The following is a 22,500-nucleotide window of genomic DNA, read 5'->3' as shown; positions in this document are numbered from 1 at the left end:
CATCCTAGTATGGGTGACCCTGACTAGGTTAGCTTTGCTGGTCATGGCAATGCTCGAATCCCTTCACCACGTTAAGGTATCCCCATACTTGATAGGCCAAATGTATTAATAGCTAAGTGCATTTTAGACATTAAACAGTTATATAGGTAGTAGAACACCACTTTCAGATATTTCCTTTCCAAATTAATTTTATCAAATAGTATACACCTTTGTTAAGAGCAATTTTGGACCAAATTTTTAAATGTTGAACTGACTGACATAAGTCTTTATAGTTTATATATGACATATCTGTTTTGTTGTGGTAACTGTTTTTGAAATATTTGATTATTAATTTTTTCTCATATTGTTTATTTATTTCCTTATTTCCTTTCCTCACTGGGCTATTTTTCCCTATTGGAACCCTTGTCCTTATAGTATCTTGCTTTTCCCAAGGTCTATAGATATAATCTATAGACCTTGGCTTTTCCAACTAGGGTTGTGGCTTAGCTAATAATAATAATAATAATAATAATAATAATAATAATGATGATGATGATGATGATATACAGCCTGGGTCTTAATGGATCGCTCCTAATCGGCTTGGCGTAGTCAGGTATCAAACATGGTACTTGCTTTTGATGTTAGCTTCAAGTTTCAACTACTTGACTTACATGGATAAACCCTTATAGAATAGTAAAGGGTTTGCAGTGGTTTGAGGATATATGAACTTTATTATTTATTATTATGAAAAGGAAATATATTAACCAACCCTATTCCCACAGAGCTGGCCCGATTAAATTTGGATGAAAAATACTTATGTTAAGGTAATGAATAAAAAATGAATAAAAAAATAATATAAATGACATAAAATATTAAATTTGTATATTGAAAGAAGCTTAGAGTTTGGATATGATTTAATTCAGGACGTATTTCGTAACATGAGAATTTAATCTAGAAATGATTTGGGATATGCGTGTAAATATATTGTTGATAAATTAAATTTAAGTTTAATCTATCCAGGTATTCGTGGCATAGATTTAAAGCCGAAAGATACTTAAATACAGATTGTTCCTGTATTTTAACAAATTAATAAAGAAATAATATAAATTACATGAAATATTGAATTTGTATATTGAAAGAAGCTTAGAGTTTGGATATAATTTAATTCAGGACGTATTTCGTAACATAAGAATTTAATCTAGAATTGATTTGGGATATGCGTGTAGATATATTGTTGATAAATTAATTTTTTTTAATCTATCAGGGTATTCATGGCATAGATTTAAAGCCGAAAGATAATCAAGTACAGATTGTTTTTTGTGTTTTAACAAATTAAGTTAGCATTTATTTATACTAATTTTAAGAGCTTCGACTTTGCATCTGAAGGGAGTCTGGATGAAACTAAATCAACGTAGCAATTCCCGTCTCAAAATCATATGCTAGCTGAATATGAGAGAGAGAGAGAGAGAGAGAGAGAGAGAGAGAGAGAGAGAGAGAGAGAGAGAGAGAGAGAGAGAGAGAGAGAGAGAGATTCTTGTTGCACTTAAAACTACTCACCCGTGGCCCATGCAATGGAATAGATGAAACTTCCAAGTATCAATAAGTAGACGTACTTTAGCTGCAACCATTCAACTGGAAGTAGAGAAATAAACATTGTTTATTATCTGGTTGAAGAATCTTTTATATACTATAACCATACCATAAGAGATTTCCGTTTGCTTTGCAACAATAAAGATTATGTAAATAATAATCTAGTAGTTACTTTCACTAGAAAAGGGTATTTTTAATAGCATTTGGGACATTAATTTTTTCATATTCATTATCCTGAAATAAACGAAGAAGCTCTTCCTTCCTTGGTGGGAGTCAAATCCACACCCATTGCTGAGATATGGAAATAAGTCTTATCATGAAGAAAAAAAAAGACTGTCTTTGAATTCAACTTTTGCAACAAAGGGTATCGAAAATCCTTGGTAGTTTTATTTATTGTCTTTTGTTTTCTCATGTGCAATTAGAACTGTGCACTTTTAATCAGGAGACTTGCTGTTTTATGTAAACTCTGGATATTATATCAAACTAGTTGATTTTTTGAGGATTGAATTTCAAAATGTTTTATCAGCAATTAAACAGGTGTATCTTAGCTTAGTGGAATCTTCGAAGGATAGTAAATCGTTGATCCAAAGTTATTTTCCATTGCCAACACGACATTACTGTCCCTCAGAGCTACGGAATAGGGACTTGAAAGTGTAACTGTTAAGTCATCAGTAGTCCCCGTCTGAGGAAATCAGAAGAATGGTAGGCGTCGTGAAGATTACAGAGGTGATAAGAATGTGACGACTGAGATGGTGTGAGCACGTGTTGAGGATAGATGGTGGTGAGGGAATGAGGAGGGGTTTGGAGGAAACTGTTCGGGGGAGAAGATCAAGAGGTAGTCAGAGAATTAGATGGCGAGACAATGTGAAGGAGGATATGGAGAGAAGAGGATTAGTGGAAGATGACGCCTGTGATAGAAGCCAATGGAGAGAGCTCATCAGGCACCCGACCCTTTAACGGTGGGAAAAAAGGAAAATTCACTGGTCTTAGTTGCTCATGTGGAGAGGGGGCTTGGGCGCTGATCATATGTGAATAGGTCGGGTGCAATGACCTTTTCCTTGCCACTGCCTCTGAGGACTGACCCTTAAACCCAACCATGATTGCCGCAAGAACATCTTAAAAGGCTTTTGAGTCTTTTGTATCTTCCTCCGGACTAAAGGGTTCATTGGCTCTCCTCTCTTCAGAGGTCCTTGTATTCTTCGATCAGGGACTTTTTTGATTATTTTTTTTTAAGCAATTTCAGTACTCTTCAGAAGTCTCCATTATCAGATTTTTACAGGCTTTTTATTTGTTGATTTTTTTCTTTTCAAAACTTTTGAATGTGCAGGGTTAAAAGATAATATTCTTTTCGTCTCAAAGCTTATTAAAAAAAAGAGGGGTTATTGTTAGCATATTAATCCCTTAGGAAGGGCTGGACCAACTATCTTGAAATACTAAAGTCATATTGGGATTCCCAACCTAAGATTTACAAGGTTAGTAAAAATAAACTTCCTGTTAATCTGAAAAAGAAAATCGAGGATTTATGAGGTCTTTGTTATAAATATAACAAGTGGGAAGAAAAGAAGCGGGACTATTTAAAAAATCTGCCATATTTTTTTAGATAAGGACAGATAACGGCAGAGTAAAGCTATAGTCACTGGGACGAAGAAGGGAATTCAGAATAACTATAAAAACAATTTTTTTTCTAAGAGTTGTGGTAGCCTATTGGAAACGTCCCTCCCTGGCGATCTAATGGACTGAGGTTCGAGATCCGCTCAAGGTCGATAATTTCTTGTAGTGTCTGCAACCTCACCATCCTTTTGAGCCAAGGATAGGGATTTTAGGGGAGTCTATGGATCTATTATTATTATTATTATTATTATTATTATTATTATCATCGAAGCTACAACCCTAGTTGGAAAAGCTAGATGCTATAAGCCCAAGGGCTCCGACAGGGAAAAATAGCCCCTTGAGGAAAGGAAATAAGGAAATAGATAAATGAGAACAAATTAACAATAAATCATTCTAAAAATAGTAACAACATCAAAACAGATATGTCATATATAAACTTTAAAAAGACTTATGTGATCCTGTTCAACATATAAACATTTGCTGCAACTTTGAACTTATGAAGTTCTACTGATTCAACTACCCGATTACGAAGATCATTCCACAACTTGGTCACAGCTGGAATAAAACTTATAGAATACTGTGTAGTATTGAACGTCATGATGGAGAAGGCCTGGCTATTAGAATTATCTGCCTGCCTAGAATTACAAATAGGATGGAATTGTCCAGGAAGATCTGAATGTAAAGGATGGTCAGAATTATGAGTCATCAGCAGACATTGTCTGGCCCTCCCTGGTCCAACTTAGGTCGAGAGAGAGGCTTGGCCGCTGATCATATGTATTTATGGTCAGTCTCTAGGGCACTATCACTGTCTCTTGCCTCTGCCATTCATGTGCAACTTTTAACCATTTTAACCTTTAGTATCTCTTCAATTCCAGCTTGAAGGAATCGTAACTCTGGAAGACTGATAAAAATTAAGGTTGAAATGCGTTTTCACCAAACTGAATAGAAGAGTCGAATGCCACCAATTTTGTACGAATTGGATCTTTGATTGGAGTTTACGTGCGAGACGGTTTGAAAACTTATAAGGATATTTTCCGCATTTAATTTCTCTTTTATTTCTTCCTTTATTGCTATTAGGACATTTGAGAAAATTTGTATACTCATTATCTTGGAAAATGTTAAAATTCTGAATTTTATTGGCATCTTTTAAGAAAGGCGAGAACAAAAGCAATAACTATTGGATAGATAAGATTATTTCTTGAAGGTTAACTGTTCGTTCATTATGCCACACCAGGGACCTATGACTCGTTTGTTCGTACATGTATGTTTGTCTTGTTTTAATGGTATCCGAAATCTAGCCATACAATTTAAGCTTGCCACGGTCCGAATTCTATTCTCTTTAGTTATAAGCATTTATCAGGTGGTAGTGTCCTTGCCTGGTGGTTGCCAGACTGGGGTTCGAGTCCCGCTCAAACTCGGCAGTTCATTTGGTTGCTGTAACCTCACCGTCCTAGTGAGATAAGGATGGGGGGTTGGTTTGGGGGAGCCTACAGGTCTATCTGCTGAGTCATCAGCAGCTATTACCTGGCCCTCCTTGGTCCTAGCTTGGGCGGTGATCATGATGCAATATGCTCAGTCTGTAGGGCATTGTCCTGTGTTGATAGGGCAATGTCAGTGTTCATTGCCTCTGCCATTCATGAGCGGCCTTTAAACCTTTAAACCAGATTAACAAGACAGATTAATTGTGCTTATATTTATCAGTAAAGTTGGTGATTTGGTGTATGTTTATGCTCGCGTGCACGCTCATCTGGAGCAGAACCGTATGAGAAGCGATCTAGAAAATTAATTTGTCAAAATGCCATCACAATAGCCTTGGAAAACTATGGATTGTTGGACGGAAGTTGTTCGCATCTGCTTTTATTTGTTTGTTGGTCTCGAAAGGTCATTGATGGTTTTAATTAAACTTTCGAGAGTCCTTTAGATTTTGGGATGGATCTTGACCCGATTTTTATTCTTAGTATGGATCTAATTGTTGTTCCTCCATTCGCCAGTGGTGATCTGATCTCGGTGTGTTTAGAAAAATAGTTTGATTCCAGAATCACAAATTAAACCGAAGTTTTCGGAGTTCTGCAGCCTGTTATCTGAAGGTTTATTGGTTACGTTTTATTTGCATCGATTAGTGATTGAAAGTTATCTGACGTCGCAATTACATGGGTCATTGACGACGGAAGGAATGTGGATTATAATTAACCGTGTATCAATAAAGTGATTCTGGTTTTAAAATGTTTTTGTGTGTTGGGGATAAAAGGAAGACAAAACATTTCAGGGGAAACGATCTGAAAAAATTCAAGCACATTCGGGGAAGCAATTCTTCTTTTAAAAACAATACGCGTATTGTTCGGAAACAAGTTTTAAGGAAGACATTCTTTTTCTTGAATGCAATTTCTGTGTATGTTCTTTTGTCTTGAATTTCAATTCAATAGGATATAGTCTCGGGGTAATTAAACGTTGACATTTCTTCGTGCTCTCTCTCTCTCTCTCTCTCTCTCTCTCTCTCTCTCTCTCTCTCTCTCTCTCTCTCTCTCTCTCTCTCTCTCTCTCTCATTTGTATAGATTTTTTGTCTTAGACCTTTGGGATACAAATATGTAGTTTTTTTTTTTTTTTTTTTTTTTTTTTTTTTTTGTATGGCTTTGATTTTAAGATGAATGTACCCAACCATCTAAAATTGATCCGACCTTCGGAGCGTTAAGGCCACATCCCCATGGACCAGTGCTGTAACATAGAAATGGTTTACAGAGATTATTTCCAGTTAATCCCAAGGATGTGGAAAAAATCTCTCATATGAAATATGGTTTCTCTCCTCTTCAGGGCAACACATCCATAATTATCTCCACTGACAAGGCTGCTTTGATCGTGGACCAAGACTATTTATTTTCTTGCATGTTTATTTATTTGATAATTGATAGATTTCATACCTTAAAACGGCGTTGCATCAGTAGTGACCATTGTCGATGATGATACATTCGCGGTAAGTTAATTATGTATATTGTCATAAAAGTGGTTTAAAATATCCTCTTATACATTAATAGATTTTTGAATAGTGGTAAAATTTACCTTCGCACTCTCCAAGAGAGATTAGTTCACTAAACTTTTAACTGGGCTCCACACGGCGCTAGAAGAGTTGGAAGACCCAGGCCTATATGGCTGAGGACTATGAAGCGTGAAGTAGGTGATGGTGATTAGAGAAGATTGACTTTAAAGCTCAAGATAGAGACGACTGGCGAAATATAACTGAGGCCCCTTGCGTCAATAGGCGTAGGAGGAGAGGATGGTGATGATGGTAAAATTGCTAATATATCTATATTACATGGACGAGGCTTATGAGATTTTACGAAAACCATCAACAAATAAATACGAGGCAAAAATCAGTTTGTTGGCCTTCACCTTGCTATTTGAAATATGTAGTTTTCCAAATAAAATATGGATTATGCTAATGGACTTGGTCTTGAAATGTGTACTTTACCAAGTGACTTGACCTTGAAATATGTATTTTTCTTAGTACTTATCCAAGTGGCATGAATTTAAAATGTATATTTTTCTAAGGGATTTGATCTTGAAATATGTACTTTTCCAAGTGACTTTACGTTTAGGCATACACTTTTCCAATTGAATGGACCTAGAAGGATGTGTTTTTCCATATTATTTTTCCTTGAAAGATTACTTTTTAGTTTGAATAGGCCTTGAAAAATATACTTTACCATTTGACTTGACCGTGAAATATGTACTTTACCATTTGACTTGACCTTGAAAGATGTACTTTACCATTGACTTTACCTTGAAAGATGTACTTTACCATTGACTTTACCTTGAAAGATGTACTTTACCATTTGACTTGACCTTGAAAAATGTACTGTACCCTTTGATTTGACCTTGAAAATGTAATTTATTATTTGACTTGACCTTGAACCCTTTAATATTCCATTTTAATTGGCTTTGAAACATTTTACTTGACTTTGAATTTTTTTTTTTTTTTACCTTGAACCATTAGATTTTCTTTAAGACTTGTCCATGAATCCCAGATATCCTTTTAGACTTTAAATCAATAAGACTTGTCTCTGTACCTTGATCTTTCCATTAGACTAGACTTTTGAGTTATGATATATATTCTTCAAAGGTTAAAAAACCCTGCCTTAAAAGGATGATTTTGCTGAACCAACAAGTCAGTATCGAGTAAATAATCGCGTATATAATCGCCAAACAAATATAACTTAAGTTAATGGAAAGCCGTGAAATAGCTTTTGAATTTGCAAAATTCGTTGATTTTTTACCTGTTTTGTCTTCTCTTTAGTATTTTAAGCTCCATATATATCGAAATTAGCTGTCAATGTCTCAAACAAAATTCGCCTATGAATATCTGGAAACTGTCTGAATATCTCGATACTGTCTGAATATCTGGAAAGTGTCTGAATATCTTGATATTGTATGAAGGTCTAGAAATTGTCTGAATATCTAGAAAGTGTCTGAATATTTTTATATTGTCTGAAGGTCTAGAAATTGTCTGAATGTCTAGAAAGTGTCGGAATATTTTGATATTTTCTGAAGGTATGGAAATTGTATGAATATCTCGATACTGTCTGAATACATGGAAAGTGTCCGAATATCTCGATACTGTCTGAAGGTCTGGAAATTGTCTAAATATATGGAAAGTATCCGAATTTCTCGATACTGTTTGAAGGTCTGGAAATTGTGAGTGAAGTAAACTCTTTTCATCGATTCTATTGTCTTTTAAGCAACGTTTTATTCAAGCCGAAGTCTATTCATTCATCTGTGAGTGAGTGGAATGTTTATTTACTCATCAATGTTTATAACAAAGGCGATTTTTTCAGTTTTCTCATCAACTGCTGTCGTTGTGTTATTGTGAGGGGATCTTTCACGAAACTCGATACCGCTTTTTTCATTATCTGTGAGTTTGGAGGTGTCGTTATCTTAGTGCCTTGTTCATTTAGAATATGCTGTAAGTTTCTCTTTCACTTGATTAATTATGTATATAAAGGTGTTTATGCTATGTAAGATCATACTGAGTTGACCCTTGCTCATAATGATATATAATTTGATATGTCATATTTGTGACTGTGGATTGGATTTTGATTTGTGAATGTGGGCTAAATAGCCATACGCTGGGGTCTGGAAGTCTGTTCAGCGCCCAAATTAGAAGGTTTAAAGGCCGCACGTGAATGGCAGAGGCAAGGGACAGTAACATTGCCCTGGTCAGCAGGACAATGCCCTAGAGACTAAGCGTGTATTATTATTATTATTATTATTATTATTATTATTATTATTATTATTATTAGCTAACCTGCTACTCTAGTTGGAGAAGCAGGATGCTAGAAACTCTAGGGCTCCAACAGGGAAAAGTAGACCATTGAGGAGAGGAAATAAAATAACTACAAGAGTAGTAATGAACAATTAGAACAAAATATCTTAAGAGCAGTAAAAACATTAAAATAGATCTTTCATTTACAAACTGTAAAACTTAATAGAAAAAAAAAAAAGCAGAAGAGAAATAAGATAGAATAGTGTGCCCGTGCGTACCCTGAAGAAAAAACTCTACCCTAAGACAGTGGAAGACTATGGTACAGAGGCCATGGCATTCCCTAAGACTAGAGAACAATAGTTTGATTTTAGGGTGTCTCCTAGATCAGCTGCTTACCATAGCTAAAGAGTCTCTTCTACCCTTTCTACCCTTACCAAGAGGAAAAAGGCCACTGAGCAATTATAGCACAGTAGTTAGCCACATTAGCGAAGAATTTTTTAGTAATCTCAGTGTTGTTAGGTGTAAGAGGACAAAGGATAATGTGGAAAGAATAGGCCAGACTATTCGGTGTATGTTTAGGGAAAGGAAAATGAGCCGTAACCAGAGAGCGGGATCCAATATAGTGCAGTTTGGCCAGCCAAAGGACTCAATAAATCTCTGGCGGCAGTATCTTAACGGGTGGCTGGTTGCCCTGTTCATTTTACTACCTATATGATCAGCGCTCAAGCCCCATCTCCATCCAAACTAGGTCCAAGGATGATCAGACAATTGCCGCTGATGACTCCGCAGGTAGACCTGTAGGCTCCCCCAAACCCTCATCTTTAGCTCACAAAGATGGTGGCATAGCAAACACTACAAGAAACTATCGAGCTTGAGCGGGACTCTTACCCCAGTCCGACAAATTGACAGGCATGAACATTTCCAATAGAATTCCTTATTGAGGTGAAAGTTAGAAGAGGTTGGACAGCAAGAGGTTTGTTACTTTGGAAACCAAGCATCTCTCTCTCTCTCTCTCTCTCTCTCTCTCTCTCTCTCTCTCTCTCTTGCACGCAAACAAACACACACGGCTATATAGCGTTTCCTCACCTAGACTGACGTGTCATCTCCTTGCAATATTACATCAAGTATTTTTGTTTTAATGTATTTATAGATGCGATTTCAGACGCCTAGGCAATGAAGTCCATTTATATGTTAATGACCCGCTATATCCAGCTCTATATATCTCCTCTTGAGGCAGTGGTGTGGCTTTCTCATTTAGGCTATTTGCTTGGAGTCGGAATGCTTGAATTTTATTCAGTGATGCCGCGTCTTCGGTTGCTATTTTTTTTTTTTTTTTTTTTTTTTTTTTTTTTTTTTTTTTTTTTTTTTTTTTTTTTTTTGGTTTCCGTAACTTGCATACTTACTTTCTCTTGCTTGCAATGTTTTTTCTTTCGGTTGGAAATCTGACAAGGTCGGTAACCTTGGCTTGATGTTTGGTAAAGTGGCTGATCAGTGAAGTGAGAAGTTATTTAGATAGCTCTCACATAATTAGTATCGAAATGGTCGATTATATATATATATATATATATATATATATATATATATATATATATATATATATATATATATATTCACACATACATACATGTATAGTCAATTGTCAAATCAAGATGGTCGTGTATATATATATATATATATATATATATATATATATATATATATATATATATATATTTATATATATGTATATATATATGTGTATATATATTTATTTATATATTTATATATATATATATATATACTGTATTTATATACAGTATATATATATATATATATATATATATATATATATATATATATATATACGCTTATATGTGTATGTATACACTTAGCTTCCTGTATCTAAGTGTATGCGTACAAACCTTTCATATTTAGGAAAATTACCTTACGTGCGTGTGTGTATAGTTGGGTTTGTGTATGTGTACTGTACATGCATATGTATAAGGGGCTATGGCTAGCTAGAAATAGGACAGTTAGTATGCCGCCCCACTAGAAGAAAATTTACATTCCTACCCATTAGGATTAATTTACGTCATTGTATTTGTTCTCTTCTTTACCAATTCAGTCTCAAGGTTATCCTTTACCTTTAACAATTAACATATCTTTATATATATATATATATATATATATATATATATATATATATATATATATATATATATATATATCCTGCGTGAATAACAAGATTCAAGTATGAGCTCTTGAAGTATCTAATATATTCTGAGCAATGAAATGCGTCTGAGAAAAGAAGGATTAAAAACCTGTTTTTGTTTATTGTTTTCTTGTAACTCATTCAACGATGATTCTTCTACAGCTGAAAGTGTCGGGGACCATAGTTGCTGTGATGTCATTTTGCATAACTAAATCCGTCAGCCTACTGGCGGTGTTATGTGCATATTTTTCAGATGAAATCATAACTGAAACCTGATACATTTAACATTTAATCTCTGCGATTAAAATTTTGGCCTGGCCTAATCGATCCACCCTCTCTGGGTTTCAAATTCTCACCAAGATTGTGGATGAGCTTGTTCTGGTATGTTGTCATTTTATCCATCTCAGGCCAACCTCTGATAGTGATCCTTCTTTCCTGGAAATTAACAAATGTGCGAATTGGAAACGAGAGTCATGTCCTTTGTGTACCCTAACTTTTCATACCACTGTTCTGCTGTACTTTAGGTAGTTTTTGATAGTATATATTTTTTCATTTTTTTTTTTAAATTTTCCCCCATTATTAGTAAGGATACCACGAGATGTAAGCAATTGGGAACTTATCTTCCTCACTACTCACATTTTACATTTCTGCTGTTAATTACTGTATCCCTTTCGAAGTAGGGATAGCTTAGCGTGGAAAAAGGGTTTGTGTATCGCCATGATTAGCAAAGCTGTACTATAGTGTGGGTCACCCATATTAAGTTGGTTTGCTTTGAGCGTTCAGACGAAAATCTTCCACCATCACCAATCCGCACTGGCCAGAGTGATGAAAATTGTCCGAACCCCAGACGTGAATATTTGTCTGAGGCCTTTTTTTGGCAGTGGACTAGAAACATCTGTATTTGTTGTTGTTAATTATTGTATATATGCCTCTTCGGGTTTCAAGTTATGAGTTCGTGAGGGCTGATCTTTCTAGCCAATTTTTCATCAAATATATCACTAGCTTCTTTCAGATCCCTGATTTCCTATGCTTTCTTGAGCTAGTGGTTTTTACTTCTCACAAATTACCCCCCCCCCCCTCTCCAATTTAACCTTTCTCCAAGAACTCAGATTTGTTAATGCGAATCTGGATCAAATTTCTGAATGGTGTACTTAGTAAGGTGTGAAATTGAGTCCAGGAAAGAGCTGGTTAGATGGCATGGAAGAGTTTTTAGAAGAGATGAACCGTTAATATGACGGTAAATTATTAAATATCCATAGCATTAGAGGTTCTTTGACCTCTATTTTGAGACTGCTCACTTTCAGCATTAGAGTCTCTTTGACCTCTATTTTGAGTCTCCTTACTTTTAGCATTAGAGGGTCTTTGACCTCTATTTTGAGGCTCCTTGCGTTTAGCATTAGAGGGTGTTTGGCCTCTGTTATGAGGCTCCTTACTTTTAGCATTAGAGGGTCTTTGATCTCTATTTTAGGCTCCTTACGTATAGCATTAGAGGGTCTTTGACCTCTAATTTGAGGGTCCTTACTTTTAGCATTAGAGGGTGTTTGACCTCTATTTTGAGGCTCCTTAGTTTAGCATTAGAGGGTCTTTGGCCTCTATTTTGAGGCTCCTTACTTTTAGCATTAGAGGGTCTTTGACCTCTATTTTGAGGCTCCTTACGTTTAGCATTAGAGGCTCTTTGACCTCCAATTTGAGGCTTCTTACTTTGAGCATTAGAGGGTTTTTTACCTCTATTTTGAGACTCCTTACTTTTAGCATTAGAGGGTCTTTGGCCACTATTTTGAGACTCCTTACTTTTAGCATTAGAGGGTCTTTGACCTCTATTTTGAGACTCCTTAGTTTAGCATTAGAGGGTCTTTGACCTATATTTTGAGGCTCCTTACTTTGAGCATTAAAGGCTCTTTGACCTCTATTTTGAGGCTTCCTATGTTTAGCATTAGAAGCTCTTTGACCTCTATTTTAAGGCTCCATACTTATAGCATTAGAGGCTCTTTGACCTCTATTTTGAGGCTCCTTACTTTTAGCATAAGAGTCTCTTTGACCTCTATTTTGAGGCTCCTTACTTTTAGTATTAGAAGCTCTTTGACCTCTTATTTTAAGGGTCCTTACTTTTAGCATTAGAGGCTCTTTGACCTCTATTTTGAGCGTCCCTCCTTTTAGCATTAGAGGGTCTTTGACTTCTATTTTGAGGCTCTTTGCGTTTAGCATAAGATGGTCTTTGACCTCTGTTTTGATGTTCCTTACTTTTAGCATTAGAGTCTGTTTGACCTCTATTTTGAGGCTCCTCACGTTTAGCATTAGAGAGTATTTGACCTCTATTTTGAGGCTCCTTACTTTTAGCATTAGAGGGTATTTGACCTCTATTTTGAGGCTGCTCACTTCTAGCATTAGAGACTCTTTGACCTCTATTTTGAGGCTCTTTACTTTTAGCATTAGAGGCTCTTTGACCTCGGTTTTGAGGCTCCTTACATTTAACATTAGAGGGTCTTTGACCTCTATTTTGAGGCTCCATACTTATAACATTAGAGGCTCTTTGACCTCTATTTTGAGGCTCCATACTTATAGCATTAGAGGCTCTTTGACCTCTATTTTGAGGCTTCTTACTTTTAGCGTTAGAGGCTCTTTAACCTCTATTTTGAGACTCCATACTTATAGCATTAGAGGCTCTTTGACCTCTATTTTGAGGCTCTTTAATTTTAGCATTAGAAGGTCTTTAACCTCTATTTTGAGGCTCCTCACTTTTAGCATTTGAGGGTCTTTGACTTCTATTTTGAGGCTCCATACTTTTAGTATTAGAGGCTCTTTAACCTCTAATTTGAGGCTCCTTACTTTTAGCATTAGAGGCTCTTTGACCTCTAATTTGAGGCTCCTTACTTTTAGCATTAGAGGCTCTTTGACCTCTAATTTGAGGCTCCATTCTTATGGCATTAGAGGCTCTTTGACCTCTATTTTGAGGCTCCCTACTTTTAGTATTAGAGGCTCTTTGACCTCTATTTTGAGGCTCCGTACTTTTAGCATTGGAGGGTTTTTTACCTCTATTTTGAGGCTCCTTACTTTTAGCATTAGAGGGTCTTTGATCTCTATTTTTAGGCTCCATACTTTAAGCATTAGAGGCTGTTTGACCTATATTTTGAGGCTCCTTACTTCTAGCATTAGAGGGTCTTTGACCTCTATTTTGAGGCTCCTTACATTCAGCATTAGAGGGTATTTGACCTCTATTTTGAGGCTCCTTACTTTGAGCATTAGAGGGTCTTTGACCTCTATTTTGAGGCTGCTCACTTCTAGCATTAGAGTCTCTTTGACATCTATTTTGAGGCTCTTTACTTTTAGCATTAGAGGCTCTTTGACCTCGGTTTTGAGGCTCCTTACATTTAACATTAGAGGCTCTTTAACCTCTATTTTGAGGCTCCATACTTATAACATTAGAGGCTCTTTGACTTCCATTTTGAGGCTCCTTACATTTAGCATTAGAGGCTCTTTGATCTCTATTTTGAGGCTCCTTACTTTTAGCATGAGAGGGTCTTTGACCTCTATTTTGGGGCTTCTTATGTTTAGCATTAGAAGCTCTTTGACCTCTATTTTGAGGCTCCATACTTATAGCATTAGAGGCCCTTTGACCTCTATTTTGAGGCTCCTTACTTTGAGCATTAGAGGCTCTTTGACCTCTAATTTGAGGCTCCATACTTATAGCACTAAAGGCTCTTTGACCTCTATTTTGAGGCTCCTTACTTCTAGCATTAGAGGCTCTTTGACCTCTATTTTGAGGCTCCTTACTTCTAGCATTAGAGGCTCTTTGACCTCTATTTTGAGGCTCTTTGACCTCTATTTTGAGGCTCCTTGACCTCTATTTTGAGGCTCCTTACTTTTAGCATTAGAGGTTCTTTCACCTCTAATTTTAGGCTTAATACTTTAAGTATTAGAGGTTCTTTGACCTCTATTTTGAGGCTTCTTATGTTTAGCATTAGAGGGTCTTTGACCTCTGTTTTGAGGCTTCTTACTTTTAGCATTAGAGGCTCTCTGACTTATATTTTGAGGCTCCTTACTTCCTGCACTAGAGGCTTTATGACCTCTATTTTGAGGCTCCTTACTTTTAGCATTAGATGGTCTTTAACCTCTATTTTGAGGCTTCTTACGTTTAGCATTAGAGGGTCTTTGACATCTGTTTTGAGGCCCCTTACTTTTAGTATTAGAGGTTCTTTGACCTCTATTTTGAGGCTCCTTACTTTTAGCATTAGAGGGTCTTTGACCTCTATTTCGAGGTTCCTTACTTTTAACATTAGAGGCTCTTTGACCTCTGTTTTGAGGCTCTTTACTTTTAGTATTAGAGGTTCTTTGACCTTTATTTTGGGGTGCTATACTCTAACATTAGAGTTTCTTTGATATTTATTTTAATCCCCTTTGAGACCTCTGTTTTAAGGCGACTAACCGCTAATAGTAGAGGCTATTTGACCTCAGTTTTCAGGTGACTTACCTCTATAATTAAAGGCTATTTTTTATACTTTTTCATATAAAGGCTTTCCTTCTCTATTCTCTTCTGTCTTTTATAGTTTTTCAAGATCTTCTTTGCTTAATTTGTCAGTCTCCTTCGAGATTTCAAGAGACATTTCGGTGCTGTTTGTCCTCGATTCGTCAGATTCCTTGGAGAAATCGATGGCTTTCATGTCTTTACCTATAAGGGCGATGGGATGCCATTGATTTCTTGGCATACACTATACGCCATCATACTAAAGTCAACGAAGAGCAACACAATATATTTACCAATGCCGTCCTGATATGTTCTATCTTCAATGCCGAATTTTGAAGAAACACACGTCGCTCACCGCTTTGCACCAATGCAATCCAATTATAGGACATCGTCGCTAAACTGCAAGCAAATTATCCTTCAAGGCGCTTTCATTATGATCTTCAAAGCTCGCCAACTTCGGTAGCACCTATCCAAACTATCTGTAGAAGAAGGTGTTCCGAATAGCCTCCAGTTCATCCTGTAGCTGTAACAAAATTCTCACCTGTTTCGCCAGAACGCGAGCTCTGTGAGTAAAGTGAAATCCTCCTCCCAATGTTCACTGCGTAAACTTCCATAGCTACAGTACATACAGATCGTGAGGTGTTGCAAGCTATGTTTAAAAAAAAAAAGAGAGAGAGATCAGGTCTTCAGAAGTCTTTTGGAATCCCGGGCGGAGCCGTTCAGAACTGCTCCGGGAAGATGCCGTTCTGGAGTCATTCAGAACTCTATGCTAAGTCTACGGTTATTTCTTCTGAAGTCATTTGGAGAGGAGATTCAGGAAGATTTTCTTCCAAAATCGTTCAGAGATTTCTGGAATCATTCAGAATTCCATGCTAAGTCTATGGAAATTTCTTCTGAATCTTTTTGGAGATGCACGAAGATTTTCTCCCGAAGCCGTTTAGGACTTGCGAAAAATTATCTTTTTTTTCTCTGGTTTCAATAGGCCCTAACAACAACAACAACAACAACAACAACAACAACAACAACAACAACAACAACAACAACGTGATTTTATTTACAGCTCCGTGAAGATTCCGTTCTGGACACATTCAGAACTCTATGCTAAGTCTACGGCTATTTGGAGATTCAGGGTTTTCTTTAGAAGTCGTTCAGATTCGCATCTGGAATCATTCAGAATTCCATGCTAAGTCTATGGTAATTTCTTCTGAATCTATTTGGAGAACCACGATTTTCTTCCAAAGCCATTTAGAACTCGCGAAAAATTATCTTTTTCTCTGGTTTCAATAGGCCCTAATAACTCATATTAATAATAATAATAATAATAACAATAATAATAATAATAATAATGATAATAATAATGAACCGTGATTTGATCTACTGCTCCGGGAAGATTCCGTTCTTGAGTCATTTAGAACTCTATGCTAAGTCTACGGCTATTTCTTCTGAAGCCATTTGGAGATCGACGAAGATTTTCTTCCGAAGTCGTTTAGGACTCGCGAAAGATTCTCTTTTTCTCTGGTTTCAATAGGCCCTAATAACTCATAATAATAATAATAATAATAATAATAATAATAATAATAATAATAATAATAATGATGATGATGATGATGATTTATTAATCTCTCTCTCTCTCTCTCTCTCTCTCTCTCTCTCTCTCTCTCTCTCTCTCTCTCTCTCTCTCTTCAGCTATACAAAACCATTGTAGCCGCCACATTTACCAGCCCCTGAGACTCTCTCTCTCTCTCCATTTTATAATTGTAGTATCATGTAACGCTCTTTTCTTCTTTGTCAGACGATTTTTTACCACTTTTCGATTTTTATTCAAATTATTTTTTTTTCTTTCCTGTTTATGCAGTCTTTCTCCCTTTGTTTCTAATACTTACTCTCCAGAACAATGCTTAAAGCACTGAACCGCCAACTTCCTCCATAATCATAGGTGTTTTTTTTTTTTGGGGGGGGGGGGGGTTGCGTTATGTATTCATTTATCTTTTTACAAGTGCGTCTTAATGTTTTTTTTTTTTTTATTGCATAGCTCTTTCTTCTTCTTCTTCTTCTTTAATAAATATCACGAGTTAATGGTTATTTCTTTCGTTTAACGGGTATAATTTGTATTGTAGGGTGAGGCAATTTTGGACACTTTTTAGTAACCTTTGTACAAAATCTATATTAATATATAATTTATGACCAAATACCAAACTTGTTTTCAAGGGAGGGAGGTCTCATCTATGAAAATGGCTTGTTTCATAATCATCAAAGAATTAGAAATTCTGGTATTACAGTAATAATAAAAATATCTCAGAGGCGAGGCAATTTTGGACAGTGGGGCAATTTTGGACACGTCTGTATCTCCGTTAAGCGTCAACGCTCAGTTGGGCAAACTATGACAATTTGTGGTCCCCATTAATATAAATATGGTAGAAAAAATTATAGACTTACATAAATTTTTGTGTCCGTAATCCAAGATTGTCCAATTTTGCCTCGCCAAGAAAAAAGTGAGAAGTTTGCCTGACCATGGTTTTGAAAACTGTCCAATTTTGCCTTACTATATGAATATGTAAATCCAACTTTGTATTCGAGCACACAAATATACTTTTATATATAAATATGCATATATGTAATCATAAAAATTCAAAATAAGACATAAGGGGTGCAGTAAAAGGGGTGTCTGCCCAAGGTGACACCCTAAAAGTGAGTGACACCCTGAGAGTTACATTAAAAAAAAAAGTTTCTTTCTAGCTCGATGGTTATGATATGATTTTCAAAAAGTTATTTAATACTGGGGACACTCTTAAAGCTGTTGACACTCAGGGGGTGAGACCTTCAAAAAGATTGACTAAAACATGATAACATCCTCGAGAGGGGTGTCAACTCAAATGCTAGAAATATCTAAAAAGAAAAAACTCTACTATATACATTGTTCCTATAATAATTCACATATCCAAATGAAAATTTCAGGAATTGAAATAGAATATATTTTCACTGTTAATGCTAATTTCCATGTTGATAACTGTCATGTTGCCTTTTTGATATGATGTTAAATGGAGCAACATTAGAGTGAACAGCATGATAGATAAATCAAGGAGGGGCAAAGCTGATCCCATAAACAATATTCGTCCTAAGTTGTACCTATCCATTTTATTCTTATCATTGTTACCTCATACTAAGAACGAGCCATCAAAGAGATACTTTTACCTACAAAAGAAAGGGATACAATCGAAGATTTAAGAAAAACAGATGAAATGAAGAAAAATAAAAGGAAAAACACAAAGAATGAGAGATAGAAACATAACAAATCATGGAAATACAAAGCAACCAAATATCTCTCGATTCTTTAAGAAAAAATGTCTGCAAACACTAACGTAAATACAAAAAATCTAAATTGACCAGGGTAATAAATAGTGATAATTGAACTACTAGGATAGTCCCGATAGTGAATGATGAGGATTTATTTATACCTAAAATAAAAGAAATAAAAAAAAAATTAAAATTATTTTGGAAGATATTAAGGATCGTCCATTATTTTGCATTGATAGAGCAACAAAAAGGTTTTTAGAGGAAGAAGAAGGCTAAGTGACTCGCCTTGAGCTAGATGCTTGAAGCCACTGCCCACATATCATCATCATCTCCTCCCACGCCTATTGACGCAAAGGGCCTCAATTAGATTTCGCTAGTCGTCTGTATCTTCAGCTTTTAATTCAATACTTCTCCAATCACAATATCCTACTTCATGCTTTATAGTCCCGAGTCTTCCAACTCTTCTAGTGCCTTGTGGAGGCCAGTTTAAAGTTTGGTGAACGAATGTCTCTTAGGGAGAACAAAGAGCATCCCCAAACCATCTCCATTTACCCCTCACCATGATCTCATCCACATGTGGCGCTCGAGTAATCTCTCTTAGTTTCATGTCTAATCCTGTCCTGTCATTTAACACCCAATATTCTTCAGAGGGCTTTGTTCTCAAATCTACAAAATGAGTTTCATTAATATACCAAGATTCACGACCATACAGTAACACCTATCTCACTAAACTGATATATATCCTGATTATTATATGTAATTTTAGGTGACCTGATTTCCAAATTTGACTTAACCTAGCCATCCTCTGATTTGCTTTTTTCAATCTTTCATTAAACTCAAATTCTAAAGCTCCTATATTAGATATCATAGTTCCTAATTATTTGAATAATTCTACCACATTAATCCTTTATCCTTCCAAAGATATTTCATCTTCCATTGCATATTCCGTTCTCATCATCTGTCTTATATTTACCTCGAGCCCAACCTCATGTGATTTTTCATGTATTCTGGTAAGCAAGCTTTCCAAGCCCTGTGGTGTTCTGCTAATTAGGACAGCATCATCAGCATTCTCTAGGTCTATTAATTTTCTGTTACCAATCCAGTCCAATCCTTCTCCATCATCCCCAACTGATCTATGCATTACAAAATCTATGAGGAGGATAAACAACATAGGTAACAACACATTCCCTTAGAGTACTCCACTTTTCACTGGAAATTCGTTTGATAAGACGCCACTAACATTAACTTTGCATTTGCTATGCATATGAACAGACAATTAAATTTACATATTTGAGAGGAACTCCATAATGTCGCAGGATTCTCCACAAAATTTGCCAGAGCACATAATCAAAAGCTTTTTCATACCCCACATATACCATCAAAAGTGGAATTCTATATTCTACATATTGCTGTACCACGTGTCCTAAATGAAAATTTGGTCAGTACAACTTCTATCTTTTCTAAATCCAGCTTGTTCATCTCTCAATTTTTCATCAGTCTTTCTCTCTAGAGTCTTTAGAATGAGCATTATATATATTTTCATGACAGCTGACGTAAGTGTGATGCCTCTGTAATGATTGCAGTCAGTCAGATCTTTTTTTTTTTGTCATTGTCTCCAGCACTCCTAGCTCCCATACATATGGCTTTGCCTCTTCACGCCACATTCTACAAAATAATCTTGTAGGTAATCTGGGAGTCACTTCATTTTCAGGCAATATCATCTCAGCAGTTATTCCTTCGTATCCAGGGGCTTTCCATCTTTTGATGTTTTTTTAAGAATAGCTTCGACTTCAAACACACCTAATTCATTCATGGGCACATCAAGGTCATCATCAGTTTCAGGTATATTCAGCAAATTATTCCCTTCGTATTTTCTATTCATGACCTCACTAAAGTGTTCAATCCAACGTTACCTTTATTTATGTTCTTTTGTTATAACAGATCCATCTTTCTTTTTGATTGGTATATGCTTCTTTTTTCCGGTAGTGATTTCATTAATAATTCCAAGAGCAATTCCTACAACAAAGCCACTCCTTGAATTCATAGCTTTGTCAGCCTCATCTGCTTTCCGGTCTAAATATTCTCCTCAATCATTCCTGATATTTCTTTTGACTTCACTATCAATACTGAAATACATGGCATGCACTGCCTTGTAATTTTCATTACTTCTGCGAAAACTTTTAAAAAATAAATTTCCGTCTTTGTCTTCTTTTTATAGTATCCCAAGTATCATTTGATATTCATGGTTTTCTCCTTGTAACTGCATGTCCCAAAACTTCGTCTCTTAAATTCTCCCAAGTCTGTAAATCGATTCCTACATTCAGTTACAAAGATTTCTGTGCTCATCCTCTAGAAGCTTAGTTGTATCAAACTTAGGTATTCTATCTACATTTCTGTTGGGTTCTTTCAGTTTTAATATTTGTGTGGCAATGGGGAGCTGGTGATCACTACCAATAACTGCACCTCATTACCTTGTTACATTTCCCAGAGTCCTTCTCTCTTTATCAATGGCTCTGTGATCTATTTGATATTTGTAATTGCCACTTGGTGAAGTCCTTGTAGATTTGTGGATCTCCTTGTGCTGGAAAAGAGTACCTCCAGTAACAAGAGTGTTTGTTGAACAATAACTTATAAAATGTGCCCCATTTTCATTTGCAACTTCGCCAAGAACCTCAACATCCATCACATTTTCTATCCCTTGATTATTCCTTCCAACTTTATTATTGAAGTCATTAATCACAATTTTCATATCTCTCTAGGTTCTCACCTATTATACTCTGCAATTCTTCACAGCATTCATCTTTCCTTTCTTCAGGGGAATCATTTGTTGGTGCATAGCAAACTATGATACTCATATTGCACTGCTTTGATTTAATTTTTGTAAGTAACAAGCTGCTACCTACAGCTCTCTTTTGGTTAATGCCTTTTCTGCTCTTGGTGTCATCATCATTATTCCTACCCCTTCTCTTCTAACTCCATCTGTTCCTTAGGGCCAAGATATCCAAACTATATTTCATAAATTCATTCTCTACTAGCTGTAACTTCCCAGTTTGATTCATGGTTTTAATATTTCAATTACCAATTTTCAATTTTTCTTTAGTATTTACAAACCGGGAGTTTCTTAGCAACCCACTACGGCTGGGAGTGGTGGCAATTCTTTCATTTTCGCTTTCCATAGACTGACTAAATCCATAGAGGATTCATTGGCTAAATTCATCAAAGAATAGCCAGTTTCTTAGTGATGCGCAGCGCCTATCTAAATAAGGCAAGTGGCCCCTGCCGGTCCATACTAATTCCAGTAAGATCAACTGCCGGGCATTAGAAGTAGAGGAGTATCCAGAGCACCAAACGGATACATACCTTCAAATTACAGATGGAATTAATGGTCGTTTATTTATGGAACCCATGCCACAAAGAGAATGTTTAGTGCCATATTTAAAAGAACTGAAGCTGTTTTTTGAGCATTCGGTTGAATTAAATAGACCCGTCATATATTCAACCATTTAAATTGTCACGTATATGGCTATAGTATATATTGAATTGTTCACCTTTATTTCCAATTTTGTATTGTCCCTATTTTCTCATTAGTAGTAGGTTTGATTATAATTTTCCATGAAAAGAAAACTTTTTCTTTTTTATTTTCTTATAAATCAATATGATTTTCTATTGAAATAAATGATAGAAAATATTTTCTAAACTATCATTTTTATATATTTCTAGTTAAAATGATTAAGAATATATATATATATATATATATAATATATATATATATATATATATATATATAGATCGATAGATAGGTAGATAGATAGATAGTTTACAAAATCTATTACTTAATAACTTAACATTATGAATTGGATGTTTTTTTAATTAAGTGCCCAAAATTGCCTTACCATTTTTCAAGGCGAGGCAAAATTGGACACTAGATATTCCATATTTTTTCATTCATTTTTTTATTTTAAACCTTGCTTTAGCATCATCCACTTCTTTTTTTTTTTTTTTTTTTTAGAACGAATAATTTCATGTATTATTTCTGAGAAACCCTAAAATGAAGGTGAGGCAATTATTGGACACCCATATTCAACAATTTATGTAAGGGTACTTAATACTTTTTAAAA

At 35.6% G+C, this 22,500-nt stretch overlaps 1 protein-coding gene across 2 annotated transcripts in view; it reads right to left on the bottom strand.

Moving 5' to 3' along the window:
- Positions 1-22,500, bottom strand: part of LOC137627512 (melanopsin-like) — a 248,043-nt gene that overhangs the window by 83,180 nt on the left and 142,363 nt on the right. For both annotated transcript variants that reach the window (XM_068358601.1, XM_068358602.1), the window contains one exon: positions 1,537-1,611. In XM_068358601.1, the coding sequence (XP_068214702.1) occupies positions 1,537-1,611 (75 nt within the window). The remainder of the gene's footprint in view (positions 1-1,536; positions 1,612-22,500) is intronic.

Source organism: Palaemon carinicauda, chromosome 35, assembly GCF_036898095.1.
Source record: "Palaemon carinicauda isolate YSFRI2023 chromosome 35, ASM3689809v2, whole genome shotgun sequence".
Classification (NCBI taxonomy): domain Eukaryota; kingdom Metazoa; phylum Arthropoda; class Malacostraca; order Decapoda; family Palaemonidae; genus Palaemon; species Palaemon carinicauda.
The sequence above is the reverse complement of the archived record's forward strand: the minus strand, read 5'-3'. Positions and strand labels throughout refer to the sequence as shown.